General features: G+C 36.4%; 1 protein-coding gene across 4 annotated transcripts in view; it reads right to left on the reverse strand.

The window, feature by feature from the left end:
- DOCK4 (dedicator of cytokinesis 4) overlaps nt 1–20,897 on the reverse strand; it is a 256,460-nt gene that overhangs the window by 23,529 nt on the left and 212,034 nt on the right. For 2 of the 4 annotated variants that reach the window (XM_056338944.1, XM_056338942.1), the window contains exons 33-41: nt 16,394–16,420; nt 16,139–16,234; nt 14,399–14,459; nt 10,646–10,739; nt 6,762–6,910; nt 5,606–5,692; nt 3,705–3,809; nt 1,286–1,427; nt 508–674 (exon numbers count right to left, since the gene is read on the reverse strand). In XM_056338944.1, the coding sequence (XP_056194919.1) occupies nt 508–674; nt 1,286–1,427; nt 3,705–3,809; nt 5,606–5,692; nt 6,762–6,910; nt 10,646–10,739; nt 14,399–14,459; nt 16,139–16,234; nt 16,394–16,420 (928 nt within the window). The remainder of the gene's footprint in view (nt 1–507; nt 675–1,285; nt 1,428–3,704; nt 3,810–5,605; nt 5,693–6,761; nt 6,911–10,645; nt 10,740–14,398; nt 14,460–16,138; nt 16,235–16,393; nt 16,421–20,897) is intronic. The other 2 variants (XM_056338946.1, XM_056338943.1) reach the window with 1 other exon arrangement.

Here is a 20,897-nt window from a genome sequence, read left to right on the forward strand (position 1 = left end):
ACATATTAGGGAAGGAACTACTGTTCTTCCCTGAGACAATCTCCAAGTTCAGAGGCAGTTTTTAGTCTTGATATCACAGGAACAGAACATTATGCTGTAGTTTAGTCAAAACTGTCTCTCCCTTGCTCTGGGGAGAGATAACTTTTGTCAGTCCTAAACATACCTCAGATTACTCAAAGTTTTCTCTTCTACCTTACAAATGTCTCTGGAGGCTGCTCTGCTGTCTCCAATTCTGCCTTCTATATATCACCAATGCAAAAACAAATAAGTACTTGTTTTTCTCCCCTATTCTGATATACAACAAGACCCTCCCATCACCCATATATTTTTCATATTACTTTATTTAAAATAAGTCAAGCTGGAGCTGCCACGTCCTCTAGAATATTTATTATACTACACTTGGTTGAATAATACAACTATAGATGATGTTTCAGTAACACAACTATCATTGATATCACAAAAAAATCTACAGGTTCAGTAGCTTGGCAAAGGGGCATAGTAGTTTACCTTGAATTCATTTTCCTTGTCCTTGGTCCCTTTGTGAAATGGCCTGTCATATCGGAATCGCCAGATGTGATTTACTTTGTAAAAGCTCTTGATGTTATCAGGAATGCCATCTCTCTGCAGGACTTCTTGGTTTTCTGGAATTGGTGTCACTGCATAAATCTGCAAATCTATGTGTATATAGTTAAGGCTATCCTACCTCATTCAGATCAGCAAAGCATATTGACTCCCGAAGCATGACAGAAGAAAAACTCTTTAAAAAGTGTGCATCATGAAATGCTTCTAGACTTGGCTTGGGAAAGGAACCTGAGAGATTTTTCATGTTTTGGTATTTCTTTGTACTGTTTTGTTGAAAATTTCATATTTCTTTTTCAAATAGAGCTATTTACAATGGACTAGTACATAGAGTAAAGGGATTTAATTAAATGTATTGTTACACTTGATATGTCACGCCATGCTAGCATTATGTTTTATTGTAAGAACCTGAATGACTGTAACTTGAACCAGTACACCATTATCACAGCAGCGATAGTTTTAGAAGTACTTTTGGCTAAAGTAAGAATCTTAATAACTTGTCAAGGAATTTTTAAATAGAACCAACAATTACACAAAAGAATTCTAAACATAACAGAGTGAATAGGACAAATTGCAGGGGAATTCTCACCTACCATTTATTTCAGTAGAGGCACATTGTGACTGAAATTGGCTATTGGTGTACCTACATTTTTTAAAAGCATGAAAAACGTAACTGCAGCGTATGGGTTTGCGATTATGTGGATACACTGTGCTTCTGCCTGAAAGATGGTCTCATCTGGCTGATTAGCATGTTGCATAGCAATGGCATGTGGGAACTCATTCAACATGCGCTGCTGGAAGGCCTCCAGCCTTTCATAGTCATGTCCTCGGCAAACGAATTCCTTATTCTGAGCAGAATGAGGAAAAAAAACCAAGAGCAAGTTATGTGAAAATAATTGGGTATCGTTAAATAGATCCAAACACAAGCTCTTGAATATAGACTTTCTGGGCAATTTTTACATCATTTTAAGAAGGGAAAAAAAAAAAAGAAACAAAAAGCAAGAATGAAAATAAGAAATCTAGAAAGAACAGGTTAGAAGAAGGAAAATTTACCATATAAAGTATGTTTTATTCAAAAGTCTGGAAAATTTCAATTGTTATACTTAAAGTTTAATAAAAGTCTGAAAGGAAAAACTGTTCTTATTGGATTAAAGTATGTAACTAACATAATATATCATATTGTATAAAATATATAACAAAAATATAATGCAACAGATGGTTAAGACAATGAAAAGGGCTGAAAGTCCTTCCCATAAGGAACTAGGAAACTTTGCTCTGAAGTTTTATCATTCTGAAGAAAATGCAAAAGGAAATGGTAGAATGCATTTGATTTGCCTTTTCCTCTAAATGTTTATCAATTATCAGCTTGGTAAATTAAAAATATCCAGTTTTTGCAATATGAAGTAAAAGAATACTTCTGGCTCCAACATAATTTCTTTTACCTGGATGCGCACTGTGAAGTTGCACCATTATTTTCCTGAGATTGTGCAACATGAACACAGATAGAACACACATCCTACATGCAACATGAGATGCCTGGAATTGGAATAGCTGTTGAAACTGGTCACTGACTGTGGTGGTGCTGAGGGCTTCCTGTAGCAGTGGACAGCACTTTTTGGTTTGATTCTGCTTGCATACATATTTAAAAGAAGGAAATACCGTAACCATTTTCCTAAAACACTCTTAAATGAGTTTCCTCTTAAAGGCTACATTAGAGAATTCTAAAAAGTCATTACTACTGTATTCCTTTTGAAGCAGGTTTAGATAGAAACAGCTGTTTTCCTCATAATATCTTGACAACAGACACAGTAAGCATTGAATTCTGAGAGCCTGGAATTTCATAGGAATTGCTTTAAGAAATCAACTGCAATAATATCATTGTGCAACCACAAATGAAAACGTGAAAGCTTTACTCTTTATTCCTTCTATAGCTAACACAGCCAGACTTACAAACTGCTTTGCCATAAAAAAATAAATCCAATATAGTAAGTTTTGAGGTGTTCCTTATTGCTGCTGCATGTATAAAACTGTGCAATGTACATTTAACTTGGAAAATGCATAAATACTTCCTGGGCAGATGCATAAGCAGTTGAAAGACCTACAGGTCCGAAAGTACTGCACTATTGTGTAACTTTTCAGTACTTTCACTTCATCAGTTAACATTCAGTAATCTAAACATTAAAATTCTTTCTAATTAACATTTTCAAATTGGTTTACACAGATGTTATATTCAGATGACTACTAGGCAATACAAAAACCTATGTGCCCTGAAGACTTTTTGTTCATCTCTTTTAAAGGGGAGAACTTCATGCTGTATTTACCATTTGGAATTTGTCATTTTCCCCACCACAAAGGCAAGAAAATTCAGGCTTTTTAGGCCTCCACCATACAGAGGAAGTTCCTTTGTCACTTATTTGAATTACCACAGGAAGAGGAGCTTGCATTACAATTGCAGCAGCTCCACGAATAAGATGGATTTTGTTCTCTTCCCAATGTGACAGTCAATGCGGCTAAACCACTGCAGACTGTGAAAGAGGGAAACAGTGTAAACATAACTAACAATTTTGAGGGCACTTCGGTAACTTCAGAATCCAAGATAAACGTTCAAGAGTAACTTTAAATATCTTGTCAGCTTTAGTCTATTGATAATTAATGAAAGTCAGCATGTTGAATTTTAACTAATTTTTTTAAAAAATGGAACTTGGGAACGTAATTACTTAAATGCTAAATTACTGATTGTCCCACTACCAAGGGATAACTCTCCTGACAGCCGCCTTCTGAGCGGCCACCAGCAGAAACAGAACAGGATAAAGGAACCAACTACCATGAAAAGATGCCGGTGTGTGGAAAAGTACAGGTGCATGGTTTCCAACATAAACATGAATATTGAGTTTGTGTTGGAGTCTGGAAGCCTAGCATTTGTCCTTTCACTAGACACAACCTTTTCTTAACCCTGAAAACATGAGGATATTTCATTAATTACCACAAAGATTTCCTTGTTTCTCATAGGCTAAGAACTTGCACGTGGTATGAACAAATTCTCACATAGAGAAAGTGATTATGAATGAATAAATTATGAATTAATTCCAGAATTACTCCATTCTGTTTGTTTTCGCATCACTTACTCTCAAGAAGAATGGGAACTTTTTCCCATAGAATCCAACTCTGAAAAATTCTGGCTCCAAACGCTGTTGATCCATAATTTTATCATACAAAGATGCTTCCATCATCTGGGTGAGATTGATAAGAAATGCAATTAGTCTTTTTTGAAAACATGTTTTTACCTTAAGCTATTACAAAAGGGAGGGGCTTTCAGCACACTGCTCTGGAGTACTGGAATTGCAGTGCACCTCTAAGCAATGATAAGGGCATAGAGAAGTCAAGGCCAGGTTGGATGGGGCTTTGAGCAACCTGGTCAAGTGGAAGGTGTCCCTGTCTGTGGCAGGGGGGTTGGAAATAGATGATCTTTAAGGTCCCTTCCAACCCAAACCATTCTATGAAGACTCTGAATGATTCAGATTAAATAATTATACTTCTTAATGACCTGAAAATTTCCAAGAAGTAAAAAAGCTGCTTTTAAATATGAAGTACCTATATTAAAGGGGTAAAATAATGACAAAATGCATAGATCTTTAATGAAAAATGGAAGTAACAGAAATGCAGTCTGAAACATATGACCCAGTAATCTGCTAATCATCCAAACGCATGACAGTAATATTGTCAGTTTAGTCAGCAAAGTACAATTTCCATATTAAAGAAAGTTGTGTCCAAATCATATCAGATTCCAATGACTTCAGTGTCACATGTGAGTTCCTTTAAAAATCTCACAGTAGCAATGAACATTATTTTTGATCAATACATTCTGCTTTTATTTTACTCAAAACAGACACAGAGTGATCTTAATGAAGCCCCCTTTTTCTGATGATATTTCAGCAAAGCATTCTCTGTTCTTAAGTTCTTAACACTGTGAAAAAAAACCCCAGTATTAGCCCTATTTTAGCTATGCAGACAGCTATTTAATGTGTATACCATACCAACAGCTGCCTTGTTATAGTGCTATGAAAAATCCCTGCACCTCCCGTCTTGAATTAACATACATGGCACAGAGATAGCAGAAGGGTATTTCTCAATTCAAACATAAACCATATTAAGTGTAATTAATTAAATGTGCATAAACTAATTATTTTATTCACATGATGATAGTCAGTTTGCTTTTGCTTATAGGATTCTGTCAGTGGGATATCTAAATATATATGGAATAAGCTGATCACAGGGAGTACTACCACATAGCTCTGTGTTGAGAATTTTCCATAATGCTGTTAAACAGCTCTGGATTAAGTATAATTCAGTCAGTCCTGGAAGCAAGCATCCTAGGCACACAGAAAATTCAAAAAGGAAGCTGTAATATAAAATTGAATCCATCAGAAATGGGTAAGAAAAGGGAAGACTGATTAACCTTTAAAATACAGTATCAGAAAGAATGAAGAAAGAAACCATGCTTTAGAGTTCCAAGAAAAATGAAAGAGCAGGAAGACTGTGCCAGGAAAGATTTATTTTGGCTACAGGATATTAAAGAGATGATATTTTTAAGCAGTAAATAAAAAAAATGACAAAGGAGTATGTTGCTTATTGCAAGCTGTATGCTCGCAATCACAACTACAAAGATACGTTGCTGCTCCTAGTGAAGGACTGTATAAAGGACATTCCCTGGCTAAACCACAGGAAACCAATGAAAGTGAATCTGTAATAATTTTAATAATTTGTAGCAACAAGCATGCACACAAAAGGGATGCTTTACAGGTACAAACACTGCAAGATCATTTATTTTACTATTTTTCTCCAAAAAGCTCACTCCCCTTTTTTTAAAATTCTTTACTGTAGAAAAAACCCCACAAGCTAAAAAATAAAATTTGCAAACCAAACTTAAGGACTGTTCCATAGAAAATTTCATTTTCTAAGTAATATTTTTAATCCAAACTATGAAGATTTGGATCTCTGATTGACAAAAGTTACTCAGGTACGTTACCCTCATCTTGCTGAGGTTTCTGTAGTCATAGTAGCTCTCATACTGTTCTGCAATTTTCCTGCATAAGATAATGCCATTTTCCCAACACTGCAAGCAAGTAAAAGATGTTCAGTTAATTTCAAAGCAACTCTTTGACATTTTGTGATTTTAGTGGTCTGTTCTTTCTATACTTCTATACCAAGTCATTCTTCCAGTAACTGAAAATATTAGAACATATTGCCCACTAGACACACTGATGATAGCTACTGAGTAATACTGATGAATTCTTTGAAGAATTGAAATTATATTTAGAGACCTATTTAATAAATTATTCTTACAGGAGTATCACTACACAAGATATAAGTCATTATATTGATAAACATCTCTTCTGATACTACATATGAGATTGATACAATACAGTATGATTTTTACATTTTAAAATTCTATTCTTTACATATCCTCAATTTTCGTATATTGGAAAATATTTTATTGCATCATATAAGTTAAACTCTATAAGCTGATTACAGAATCTTTTGAAACAAATGATGATCAACATCAGTTTGATTACATTTAATAGGCTTCAATGGATATTACACTAGCTACATAAAATGGCAATGAATTGCTTATCAGCCAGACAAATAATCACAGAAAATATATATGAAATTTTAGACTACAGGATATTTACTCTTGCTTAATTCAAAATAAGCATTCTCAGTTATGGCAATGAACTGTGATTCCTCAAACCCATTCCCTTTTAGAGATTCTGCAATTGCTACTCTAAAAGAGAGAACACAATTAAGAAGGTGTAAACATAGTCCTTATAATCCAGACGCCTGAATTTTTTTCCTCACTTGGTCACCAAGTGAATTTCATTAGCTTTATATGGCTCATTTGCACCACCTTTAAAATGAGGTGAAATTATACGACGTTTTCTAAAGTGCTTTGCCAATTACAAAAGGAATTGCTACACAAGTGCAAATTATTCTCACATGTAATTGTGGGATTTCTAGGATACAAACACAGGATTAAAAGAAATTCACTGTGTCACTAAGTAACTGCTTAATCAGGCAATAACAGTTCCCCTCTATATGAGAAAAGACTGCACCCCTCGAAGTAAGGTCCTAAAATTAATAAACTATCCTTTCCAGATCCACTCAGTAAAATAGGACCGTTTTACCTTTCCCCTGTCAAAGTTTTGAATGATGGTCAGATGGAGACACTCTTTACGTTGCCACTCTGTTTGCATGGGGTAGTTGAGAAATTCCCTCAGTGGCCGATCTGACCACTCCAACAGCTCATCGTACAGCAGGAGCGTGTAGGCAGCCTCTACAAGACAAATTATAGCATGGTACTTACGAACACCAAACAAATAAAACAGCCAAACAAAGTACACAGAAATGTGAATGCTCTTGATGAGATGCACCTTTTTAACGCGTAACTGATTTATTTCAAGTATAAGACAGATGGTAGTGCTGATTTTGGACAGTTACTATCTATAGCTATAATAAATTCAGCTTACGATTTTCACACACTATTTAAAGTGGAATCACTGGGACAGTTTTCCGGAAGTCTGACAATACAAAGGGGACAGAGAAATTAAGAAACAACTTCTGCTTAACTCTAGTTCTCCCTACTGCTAAGAAGAAACTCCTAACGGCTCTGCTGTCTGAACAGGGAACAAGGACCAGAACATGAGGAACATCAGTAGAGGTAAAGGAAAGACAACAGATAGGACCGTGGACACAGTCCAAAAGAGATGAGGGCTGGGAGGGAAATGGAGAGGCAGATGTGTGCTTAATAGACTCCATTCTTGCCATTGAGAAATAAATCCCTCATAGCTGAGCCTTTACCCTAACAAGTAATCTAGAAGTACACAGACAATATATTTTTTAAAAATATAATTTCTTTATTTCTTTTTCATTTGGGAAGGAGTCAAACCTAGTGTTGCTCTCTGGTCAGAGAACTGTGTAGTAATCTTTAGATCATGGTTGGCAGTAATAGCCTGGGAATATAAAAATGATTACTATTTTTACTTTGATTTAAAGGATTCCTTAGAAAAAGTACACTAAAAGTGATATTAAATGAATGTCTCTAATACAAAGATAGACTTTGGCCAATTACAAAACACCAGAATTACTACTGGTTATGACAATTCAATTTGGCTAGCTGTGCATATGCATTATTGTTTTCCAAGTTAGTGTTCCCAGTCTGTTCTTCCACTCACAGGACCACTTTGCATGAGTGAGTCAGTACAAAGATGGGCCATGCTCTGGAGGTGTACTGCACTGGAGAAAGACATCACCTACTGGACTTACTTTCTTGCAGGTTTCATAGGTTGTACAAATGGCAGAAAATAACTGTGAAGTACTAAAGTACTTTTTATGCTAAGCTAAGTTTCTCCCAGAGAACCATATCCTACTTCTGCCTCTGCCATATAAGTTGCCATAAGACAAGCGACATAAATCAAACTCTACATTCTAACAGCAGTGTTCCTCTTACGCATCCAGATTAAGAACCTGTGGATAAAAAAACGTCACTGCAGGAGATGTTTGTTGGAGAGTGTGCTTTGAATCCCAATGTTGTAAAATGCTAAGCACGGTGCAAAACTATGCTGCACTGCAATACACGTGCAAGGGAAATGGGCTGAAGTTGCACAGACAATCTGGATTCTGGTATCACCCAGCTCTCAGGCTGCTTGACTGGTAACAACTGTTGTCAGTTTCATGCTGTGGTTTGGTACTAGAAATATGCAACACAATTATATACCAATTTAAAAAAAAAACCATGAAGTTGATAACAAATCATTCAAAATAATAAGGAAGCAAAAGATAGCAGAGCATAAATACATGTCAGGATATCTCACTATGACCCTTCCTTTCTAACTTGGCTTACAAGTCCTCAGTTTTTACATATTTTTGTCTCCCATACCATTTTTTTAAGTTTTTATAGTTAGATATATATATAGAAAGTTTCTAAAATAAGCATGGCCATACTGGATGAAAGATCCAAAGAGTTCCTCTACACAGCATCCTGTGTCTGGCAGTGTCCAGCATAACAACCAACATATCGGTACCTCTGAGAGAGGCCTGTAACTATTGGCTGTGCACCAAAACAGTAAGGAGAGATATACAGGGTTGACTCATGATATGGGAAATTCAATTTATACAGGAAAGATTAAAAAACCTAAACATTTCTAAGGTAGATAGATAAAAAGACAAACTCATTACACTTCTCAGGTGACTGAGGGGACACAAGAGGAAACGGTGCATTTATGTGCCTCAAAAGAGTTACATTTATAGCTGTAACTAAGTGCTGTGTCAAGAAAGATATGAAGCTACGTTTTGTATTAAAAAGAACTTGCGGGTTTTTTTTTTTTCCAGAGAATTATTAGAAACAGTCCTGTAAATCATACTATCAAAAGAGAAAAAAAAAATATTTTAAGAGCAAGCTGGTTTCATCCCTAGAATGAAACTGCAGTCCATGAGCTAATGGTGCAACGTGTATGAATGCTGAAGAAGTACCAAACTTTTTTTTCTACTCCCGTGTACTTTTGATCAGCTGTTTTACAAAAGGTCTGAGTATTGCCATCAATTGATGAGGCAAGGCAATGGACTACATAGGTCTGTTTTATAGTGGAAAGACTCTCTATCCTAGTGCCATGGGTGTGATACAATCCTTCCTTAAGGCTGTCATGGGAAAAAAATAAAATAAAATAAATGAAAAAAAAATAATCAAAGTATTGTAATCTACTATGGTGAAGAATGCAGAAATCACACATGTTAATAATAAATACACAGGAAATAGAACAAAGTCCTGGAAATAAATTTTGAGCAAAATACTGTTTAAAATAAGAATGGATAGCAAAATAATTAAAATTAGGTTCATATCACTGCTGATGGTAAACTGGACACACATTAGACATTAGCAGCTGATTTGCAAAGGGAGCTCAGCGTTACTTAAATAGTTACTAACATCTGTTATGTAAAATCAGGAAATTAACAGTTTGGCACAAAAGCCAGCTGTGGCAAAGATGCTGCTTGATAATCAAAACTCTCTTGTGACTCACTACTGCCAGGTCACATGAGGAAATTAAAACCTCTCCTTAATATATCCTAGCTAGTCTACACTTCAAACCCATGACTGTGGAAATTTCAAAGAAAGGATCTTTCCTATGGATAGCAGAAAAGCACAAGGAAATTTGCTTGTGGCAGTAGGTACCTGTAGCCTGTTTACTAGTGATCCGCAGTGAACTAATCTGTTTTTGAGAAGGAAAATATTCTGGAGTGATTTTGAACACATGCAGTTGCAATTGCAAACACTGGGAAAAAGACAGAGGTATTATAAGGTCACTTAAATATTTTCACAATCAAAGATTGGCTAATTTAAAGAGATACTGCATTTATCTTCTCCAGCAATTATTGACGGCATGTAGTTACCCAAATGAAGTGCACTTTATGTTGTATAAACAACCATGTATATTGTCTTCTTATTTCTTCATTTAAAAGATAATGGCCAGCCCTGGCACTACATTCACAGTGAGAAATCCTGGACAACAGCACTGCAAATGTGATATGCCAAGACTCAGAAAGACAGCAGCAAAGTGCTATACTTGTTAAAGGTTTTAGGGTCTCTGTCTCATCGTTAGTAAGGAATACGAGTCTGTTTCTTTTTTTTTAACCTAAAAGTTAGATTCTGAAACACAGCTGTGCAAAACATCACAAACAGCTAACCAGCAGCATTAGAAAAAAGTATACAGGCTCAGATACCACCAAATGGACTCGCAGAAACTTCCTCTGAATTTTACTCCTCTTGGGTGAAGAATGACTGTATCACACATTTATTGCTAGTGTCTACCAATAGTAGTCATTTACATTCAACATGGCACAGCAGAGTTGTGGAGCTGAAAAAAAACCGTATTTTGAGAGAGTTTAATTGGGCAAGGAAACTCAGCTGTTGCCTGGGTCAGTATGTTCTACACTGAGGATACAGCTTACAGGTTTGCAGAAGACCACAAATCACAGACCAGCCCTAAATATCTTTTTCTAGTTTGTACTAAATTACCTGTGAAGTTCTGTGCTTTCAGATGTAGGTCATAGAGCTTATGAATATAGCGAATATACATCTCTTCCTTGTTCAGTTCAGTCTTGTAAAAATTCTGCAATAAAATTGAATTTTTTAATGAAATGTAGTAGTTAATTATATATATATGGTAGTGGTTACAAACAAAAGACTTCAAACATAATGCTCTAAAAACACATGCATAGATCCAAATGTACATGATTCACATGCACAAAGTCATTACAAAAAGCTGCAGTAATACAGTAAGAAACAGTAAATAGAATAGCAGATTTTCTATGGACAAGTTAACATGCTCCTGAATGTGACTTTACTTAAACTCTCATAGAACATGAGGAAGAACCTGATAGAAGTGAAGCCTGACAGGTCTTTCTTTATAAATACTAATCCATCCAAAAAGTGCACCCATATATCTTTACTTAGGTCGTTTAGTATCTTGCTGAAAGCTGTATGTTGATTTCAAAATATTGACAGAAATCTGACTTTTATATTCATGTCTTGATAAAATATTTGCTGCCTGGTATGTCTACTCTCCCTTCTGTCATACCAAAATGCCAGAAGAACTTTGGTAGCTTTAAGAAGAACTATTCAGTATTGTAAACAGCATAAACCTGAGTGAAAAATGAGATTTCTTCAGCCCTCACTAATGCTGGAAACTGACAACAGATGCATAAATATTGCACTGCATGACTGAAATACACAAAGTTGCATTCTAAAGTGATATCCACGACAAAATTTCTAGAAGTGGCTAAAGATTCCTGGACATATAACTGCTATTTGTTGTTACATGGATAAAATATGGAATGCAATATCAAAACGCTTAGTTCAAAACATTATTATTTATTTGCAAGCCCTAAAACAAAGTATGAAGAAGTTACAGGAAGAGGAACAGAACCCAATAGCACTGTTCACAAGTACTGCCATACTCACTATGGACATGCAGCTAAAGCCCCCCTGCTAGCCCATCCTTAATGTTCAGGATAATCTGCTTTGGTTAATAAAAATTTATAGGACAGAAGAATTTAGCAATGGTCCTCATTAGGAATTGACAATTTCTGTTCCATTATTCAAATCTCTTACTGTTTTGAAATCTAAGCAAGTGGCCAAAGTTTTTCCCCTGTTGTACAGTATTCTTATTCTGTTACTGTTTCCTAAAATGAGTTATTATCAAAGAGAAAGGTGGGAGGAACATTATGAAAAAACCAAAATAAAAACCCTGAAGAGAAAGTATTTTAACTGACTTGAGGAAATGACTACATATGAATAGCTCTGTAATGACATGCCGCCTTTAGGCTGCCATCTGCCTTTATAATCCAAAGATTTCTCTTTTTCTCCCACAAGGTGTAGATCAGGAACAGATGCTTCTCTTTACAAGAGAAAATGAAAAAATATCTGTTTGCTTGTTTATATTTACCTGTCTGAGAAAAAGCATAATCTGCAACACAGATTTGCAAGCAATAAAGCATAAAGATTAGGACAAAATACGGCGCTGAACTGCAGTACCAGACTTCTTGGTTCTTACCCCTAAGTGCTGAAGGCTCCAGTACTTGTCACGAGTCTAAACTATACAGATCAGCTAGTTCTTGTCTGAAGCTCAACTACAGCAATGTCCAGCTGAGCTGGTCTGCAAGGCAGACCACACCAAGGCAACCCAGTCACAGCTCAGGAAATACACTGTGCTAATAAAGGAGTCATGTTTTTTCAACAGACTATTTCAAGATATAAAATATAACCGATTTAGTCTTCCAAAGGGGACATGATATAAAAAGTAAACTTCCCTAATTAACAGGCTTTTTTTTCCTAAGAAAAAACAGCTTGAAAACAACATTCAAACAGGCCGTGTGGACATGTTCTACCTAAATGGCATGATGGCATATGCCAGCTTTGAGCATCATAGGAAAACATCCTCTTTCTAAAAAGAAGATATAATTCTAGATTAATAGCACCTGAAATATCAATTAAATATCAAACCTTAATGAGGACCAGGGATGCCTGCGAAAAACTTCTCAGTGAGTTACCAAAGTTATTCAACATACTTTCAATGCTTCTGTACAGCTTAGTGATGACAGATCTTTCATCAGAAAGTCAACTTTCAAACTGGAGTTAGATGATTCTTTTGCATAAGGAACTAACTCTAACTCCATTAGACATCTCTCAAACCAGCTTTTTCAAACAAGCGTTACAAATGTGAAACCTACTCCAGATGAACCAGATGGTGGGGAGAGTAGGAAAAAAGTTTCTACCTTCTCCTTTCATCTAAGTTATTGCTGCTGGTGCATACCCCTTCTGAGATTTCATGATGTGGCATAATTCCAGTTTATTTAATAACTTGGTTAACTTGGACAATTCTGTTCTCTTGAGAAACAGCAAATACCTCTATGGCAAAACAATGTAAAAATTCTTTTTCTTGTGCCAACCAGTCCTGCCACCTTTGGAAGTCAGAATACCTTCAAAGTAGTGCTGAAAAATAAAATATTGCTTCCTCCTCTGGACTTCAAATCATTTTAATATTATACATTCCTCAAATTACTTGTTACATGAAACAGCTTTTGAGATGACAACCAGTTCTCTGTCATATGGGCAAGTAAATGTCTTAAAATTTGTATGCTACTTCTGTAACTGAGATTTCCTTTTCAAAATTGAGCATTTGTTGTTTCTCTGGTGTGTAAAGAGTATTAATATTTGCCTGAAAATTATTAGGATATGAAATCCACCTTAGCCTGTACAAGTAATTGAAAAATCCCATTAAAAAGTATTCTGGTGGTTTGTGTTTTTAAAATATTTGAATTTTCTTTTTGTGCAAAACTTTGCTAATAATAGTTCAAAACATCTTTAGGGATAGGATGAAAAAAATCCAGGTGCTTTACAGAATTCAGATCATGTCAGATATTCTGACAGAAAGCCAGCTGTTCTATGGCTACATAGTAAATATCATCCCTATTTAGAGTGCTACTTCCCTACTGAAAAAATGCTTTATTCTCTCATGTATAACTGTGACTTAGAAGTGATACCAAATTGTTTTGCTGACATCAAAAATGCAAAATTACAAGTCAGCTTATTCTGTTTTTTTCCTCTGGCTAAAAATACAGCTTTCCAAAACTGAAACTTTCCAAGGTTAAGGAAAGTCAACAAACTTGTCTGTGGAAACTGGTCCAGAACAAAAACACATCTTGTCAGCAAAAATGAAATCTTTTTCATACTAAGAATTTGCATTGTTTGTTGTAATGACAACAAGACAAGAGGTGGTCTTGGGCAGCATTTCTTGCTCTTCTATTTGGAAGAAAATAGATAGCCTGCAGTCTTCAGAAGATATCCCAAATTACATGTCATAAGAACCAACTTGCGTCAGTTATTGGGGAAGAGAGGAAACAGGAGAAAAGTAAGTTTTGTTGGGTTTAGGGAAGGAAGAAAGGCTTGTTTCTATGAACTCAGAGATCCACTAAACTTGAAAAATACTTCTGTGACGTTTATTCAGTAGGAAGAGACTGAAAACTGAATAAAGCAGTATTAGAGATCTCTCAGAGCCCAACTATAAAATGCCAAGGTAAACAAACTCCCCATTGTATCAATTTCACCCTGAAAAAAAATAGTATCAGTGATCCTAAGTGCAATATTATTCTGTCAGCTTCCACTCAAACTGCATCAAGAAGCAAGGTACCTCCTATTCAAATGTGTGGCTGCATACTAGAAAACGCTCAACTGAAATCAAAAGAGGGAAAGAAAAAGTATTATACAAACCAAAAGGCTAACAGTGCAGCCAATCTTTTTGCCATCCACTTCTCCCATTTTCATGCAGTCCCTAGAACGGAAAGTAAAGAAAGTCAAAAGCAATGACGTGTAACCTCTTATAGTGAAGAACACCTCAGAAAGACATACTTGCCTTGGCAAGCTGACTGAAATGATGCAACCCAAAGGTATTTGGGTGAACAGCTGACCCAGGTGTGTAAGGGATTTCATGCCTCCTTTTCTAGGACATGGAATACCTCAATCATCAAGAAAGTTTGTTTTTGTTTTTGTTTTTCCTGGCTCTGTCATTGATTTTCTAGGTGACTGCTGGAGATCATTTGTTTTCTTCATACCTTGTGCTCAAATCATGCCAGCAGAAGCCAGCACAGCTGCCAGAAGAGGCAGTCCTGCTCTCAGGCACTCATTCCCAGTCCTGCACCTCTGCCTGCACAAACCTTGGGAAGAGATACAGATTAGGCAGCATCTTTTGCTGGGTTAGTTTTAGCCCATGTCAGCCAGATCACCACAGTGCAGCGCAAACAAGTGTGTTGGCACAAGGAAGAGGGTGATGTGAATGACGGAATGAGCAGGGATGAGTTTGCTTTCTTCATGGACAGTGTACATCTAAAGTGGTCATGGAATTACAGCATTAATTCCTCCTCTAAAAACAGAATGACACTGATCTCTGCAAGATGTCCAAATTTTCCTCAGTAGCACTTTTATAATTAGTATCATTTATTGTTTGGGGAAGCAACAGATCTGACCCCCAAGCCAAAAGTTAAAATGGAACCATGCAGTTTCATTATCGCACAGGGGAAATAGCCAGTATACCATGCTGGAGTCAAAAACAAACAGGCAGGCATCATCATGCAGTCACTAAAAGAAATTTAACGTAACTTGAAAACATTCTTGCCTACATGACCTAAGCCATCAACCCAAATACTCTTGTAACTATCAGTAGCCACAATTGTTTTGAAAGACTGAGAGCCCTGGAGGCTGTATTTCAACTGATCCCTGAAGAGCAATAGCACTGTCAGGCTTCTAGAAATAGAGTTCAGTGTCTGTGGACGAAACAGCTTTCCCGTCAAACTATCAGAGACGACAGAAAGTGGAGTGCCAGGTCTCAACAGTGTCTGTATCATATCAGGGAAAAAAAATCTAATACTTAAGCTCTAGAAAGCGCTACAGTTGACGGCAACAAGGACTAAGCTGAAATCTGAAGTTACTACATGGAATTCACAACTGGCTGAGAAAACCCCTTTTAGTCTTCCATTCCTGAAAGGGAGTATGTCTCTCATTTCTCTCTTTCCTTTGTTCATGCGATACAGTCAGATGTGAGCTCCTCACCCAGAAATCATATTTTTGTATACATACTTGCTATGTTGCCTAACACTACAACTAAGCATGACTGACATAGTGAAAAGAATGTTATATATTCTATAAAACAACTGTCAAGTGATTAGTATTGAGCTCTGTGTCTTCAGACAGATTTGAGTCACTGACTGCCAAAGGTTCCTGTCTTCCTTGATAAGAAACTTGTGCACGTCACTGGGTTTTTATACCATGAGGAGGCTACTTCGTTGGTTTTCAGCCTGCTTGTCTCATTTTCCTGTTGATTAAGCAGCTGCTGCCAGAGATCCTGAGCACGTACAGTTGATGCGTCCACATGCAGTCACTGTTTGTGCAATATCACTGTATTTGACTCCTAATATTTCAAAGACGACAGCCCTACAAATTGTGATAATCACTCACCTGTAGTCCAGTAACCTCTCCATGAGGCGAGTCACAGTGGCGATTAATGAAACACCACTTTCCCTCCATGTTTCCCGCTCAATTTTCTTCAGTAGACTGAAAAAAAAAGCCAAAACAATTTCACAGTTTATTTTTAACTGTTGCTATGACAACCAGCCTGCTTTTACCAGCACTGTAATACCTTAGCAACATCTTTGATAGATTTTCTTTTACAAACACCCTCCCAAGAAGCACAATTTGCAAACAATGTCTTACCTAGGATAAGGACCAAAAAGTGGAATTCTAGTCCAGGAAGCATTGACAAAACAAATGATTTTTATATTAGCTGCATCAGATTAAAATATATCAAATATCTAATTTTCAGAATATATTAATATCCCAAAGACTTATCAGAACTCTTCCATAAAATTTAATATATAATTTCATGCTAATACATCAGAAAACAGGGAGTTTAATGATGGACCTTGAACAGAGTATTTATCAACTCAATGTAACTTCTCAATGTGACCTCATCTTTTTAAACTAAGATTTTTTCCTCCTCTCCTCTCCAATATTTCAGTATGAATGAAATTTAAGAATGGGGAAGGGATTTTAATCTCTTCACTTAATCTTTCCATCTGAGAACATACTATCATGCACATGTAAAATTCTATTAGCTTAAACTGGCATAAGATTCCTTATTAAAAACTGTTGTGTTGAGTCCTTACATGAAGACAAATGCAGATTACACACTGAAGTGAGAAGGCTTCAAAACGGTGTAGTAAGCGGAGCTGTCAGTAAAGCTATACTTAATATTTCTTTCTATTACAGGCCTCTGATTTTTACTGCTTAAGCTTATCAAATATTAATCATTTGGGCATGAATTTCCCACATGTCCTCTCTGAGAATGATCGAGGAAATATTTATGTACAGATCTCTGTTACTTTTATGCTTTGGTGCGGGATGGATGCACCCTCAAATGGATCACATGTCCATGGAGATACTTCAGCAGTCTTCCTGAAAATGGATCACATGTCCATGGAGATACTTTAGCAGTCTTCCTGAAAATGCACTCAGGTAGGGTTTACTTAGAAGTCTCTGAAAATTGCCACATCCAAATACTTAGAGCTTTTTGGAGTTGTTAATAGCATCTCCAAACCTTCTGTCTGCAGTGGGCAAGCTGTCAGCTCCACTGACCTTCTTCTATACTGAGCATGTTCAGTCCCATAAAACTCCTACATCCAAATTTCAGCAAACATGTAATAGCGCCCAATAACTCCTACATGCCAGCTGCACTAGCTATACACTCCAGCTCTGTTCAGCTTCTTACATGCAGGGGATGTCACAGATGCGATTCTCCAAACTAATTCAACTTAAATGATGATGTGCTCTGCTGGAAGCAAGGAGGAAACATTGATCTTCGTTCTGCACCCTCACATCGATCTTAGACTCACTACTGCTCTTTAGCAGGCAATCGCATGTCTTCCCCTCATGTTCAGAAGGGAATCTCTGCTTTCGACACAGAATATACAGGCTGACTTCATTTGCTTTTAAACCCCTTATGTTCCTTTCAATACAAGTTTTCGTGTCTAACAAGAAATAAGAGTAGAACCTCTTACATTCTTAAGCACTGTTTACTGCACTGATTTTTCCTTTCTATTGCCTTTAAACTCTGTTAAATCGGAACGTTTCAAGCTAAATTAATCAAAATAATTACCTACAGTTCATGTAGAAAACTAGCAGAAGTCTGACTTCTCTTGTAAAAAAGATGGTTTTCATCTGCATTTGACTTATGCATGTTCTTTATAAACGTATTGACATATTTATTATAAATACACAATTTCTACAAATGGGTTGTGTAGATACACTCAAAGTACTTATTCACACTGACATCAATGTCATCAGTTAATAAAAAAGTCATAAAATTGTTCAACAATTTCATGACACTTTCCACCATACATCTTTCACCACAATGCAGAGAACACACTCAGAATGAAAGACTACTCAAATATATCCCTCAGCTTCCTCATGGCTATATCTAGATATAATTAAATTCCTATTACTTAGAAGTCCCAAAGCACAACCATGATGCTATGAGAATTCTAACAAGTACTAAGGGGGATAAACAATATAGAGAAACAATGAAAACATTTCTGCCTATCCATGCTACTATAAACCTAACATCTGGGCTCATCTGAATAATTATGGTTTGGTTGGTTTTTTATTTTTTTGTTTTTATTTTGTTTTTTTGTAATCTGGGGTTCCCAAGAATACAGAAGTGGGAGTGGAGTGGGGACCCAGAGGATCAGAGATCTCCGGGGATGAATGCCGGGCTTACAACCATGTTCAGGCTAGCTCAGTCATGTAGTAAGCGGATTTTATATGCCTAAGCCACAGAGTTATTCAGACCACTAATTCACAGACATCTAATCCTAAAGGTGCCTTAAAACATCTGGATGTCTATTCCAGAGTACAAAGCCCTCCAGGTGCCTCACTGCAGCCAGAGGTTTCTTCATCTAGTCAGATGGGTCAAAGTCAAACTGCTGCAAAAGTTCAGAGGTGAGTAAGGAGCTACCCAAATCTCACAAAAATATTCAGAAGGGCTCTGAAAGACTCAGTCCAGGTGAAGTCTAATGCACTGGGCAGTGCTGAATTCAGTCACGCAATTGGGGGAAGAAATTAAGAGGACTGAAGACAGCATGGGAGAGGTAGCAGTCATCACTTTTTATACAGTAGCTTCATAGCTAAAGAAATCACCCACAAATAGGCAGATCTCAGTATTAAATGCCTCCTCAGCTTGAACATCAGCTCCAATTTCTTCAAAGAGAAGCCTTGTCACCAGGTCCCCGGAGGAGCTCTATAGCCCAGGTTTTGTGCTTTGATAATGGGGCCACCTAACCTTCAAACCTGAAATGACTTGAATCAGGCCAAACTGGAATACAGCTACAGAAGTAATAAACTGGCAGCATCCATCGGATTCAGGTAAAAGAGCTACTTGAGTATACCCCTTGGCTTCCAAGAATTTTGTTCTAACCACTGACTGTTTAATAAACTGAAATAGTTCTTTTCCCTGTTCTAATTAACTCAAGAATTCAATTGCAGTGTCACAGTGTAAATGTAGATCAGGGCACCTTTCATACCATGATTACACTGGGTAGCAATTACGACATCTAGTTTCTTGTGATAGCAAAATGTTCACTACTCCATGCTTTGCAGCTCTTCAAATGACATCAGAAGCTAACTACTGAATGTCCACATTCAAGTCCCTGGAAAGACATTGATTCAAAACAAACAGCAATCATCTTCCCCCTACTTTCAGATAGGGGGGATTCAGATAGGGGGGATTCTGAAAAAATTCAGACTTTTAATTTGATAAAGATAAATCCATTATAAGCAGTAAATTATAAGCACATAATATTTCAGATATGTCCAGAGATGATTATAATTTGTCCTTGAAACTAGAAGATGTTCAAAGGAAAGATGCAGTCATTGTCTTTGGGGGAAAACCAGCAGTTAACGTAGGAGTTGAGAGATTTAAATCCATTTTCCAATTCAGACAAAATAAACAAAAGGCATGACAAAATCTGAAGGTGTCATACCTACTGCAGTAACTAGGCTGTATCCATAGTAGGTGTGTGCATCCCCTTGGCTCCTAACTGTACCCATCAAAACCAACCATGCTAAATCTTCAGAAAGATCAGGTAATATTGTAGCATTTGCTTTCATTTAAGATGACAAAATCACTGCTTGCTGCAAAACTATATTACTGTTTCACAGTCCTTGGGTTCATACCACGTCTCTGTCAATTCAGCCTAAACAAGTCTGCTTTCTTGCACTGCCTGAGACACTCTAATATTGCTTAGTTTAAATTATCCATGGAAGAAATAAAAAACCCCAAACCTCAAGCTAACTGACCCCATCCCTTGCATTCAGCTCCCTAAAATGTCCATCTGATTTTAATCATTTTCCTTCACATACCCTAGAATACTATGTCATCCTCCATTTTAGATTAATTCTGCAAGCTCTCAAGAGGTGTTAATGTACAGAGTCAAATCAAACTCAGATAAAAACCTAAGGATAAATACTATTTTTTCTTAAGCTGGGAGTGAACTTGAGCAGTTACTCTGAAGTCTCACAAAGAGTTTAGTTTTAACTTCTGTTAGACCAGAACAGAAACAAGTATACTGATGCTGTGAGACATTTTGCAATTTAAATTACTATGACTACATCTTTAGCATTTAGATTTATAAAAGGCTTTCACCATTTTTCACTGTATCTTGTTTAACATCCCCCAGTTTAAATCTAACTCAAAACCACAACAAAAATTAGGAACTACATATCATACCAATATGCTTTCTTAGAGAATTTTAAGTTATTTCAGTGACAGTCTTCCTGATGTATTTTGCACATGAGAATGCATTTAGACTTCATTCAATAATAAGTTTTTTTCTTAATGACTTAATTTTTAGCTTAGAATACTGTATTACTAAAATATTGAAATCATCTTACCTTTTATTGTCTTTACTCAGAATATAAAAAAATTCATCAACAATTATAATAAACTTCTGCTTTAGCATACTGTACTTTACTTTGCCATGATTCATCCATTTCTGTAATATTCTGCCTAATCTCTCTACCCGCTTTTGCTTCTGTAAATGATAAATATTTGGGAACTCAATTTTTTCCAACTCAACACAATTACAGATTATTATGTTTCCTATTCACAGACTCCAAGATCTGAATGTTCTTATTTAGGCAAAGACAACAGAGCTAAAACTAA

This window comes from Falco biarmicus, chromosome 5, assembly GCF_023638135.1.
Source record: "Falco biarmicus isolate bFalBia1 chromosome 5, bFalBia1.pri, whole genome shotgun sequence".
Classification (NCBI taxonomy): domain Eukaryota; kingdom Metazoa; phylum Chordata; class Aves; order Falconiformes; family Falconidae; genus Falco; species Falco biarmicus.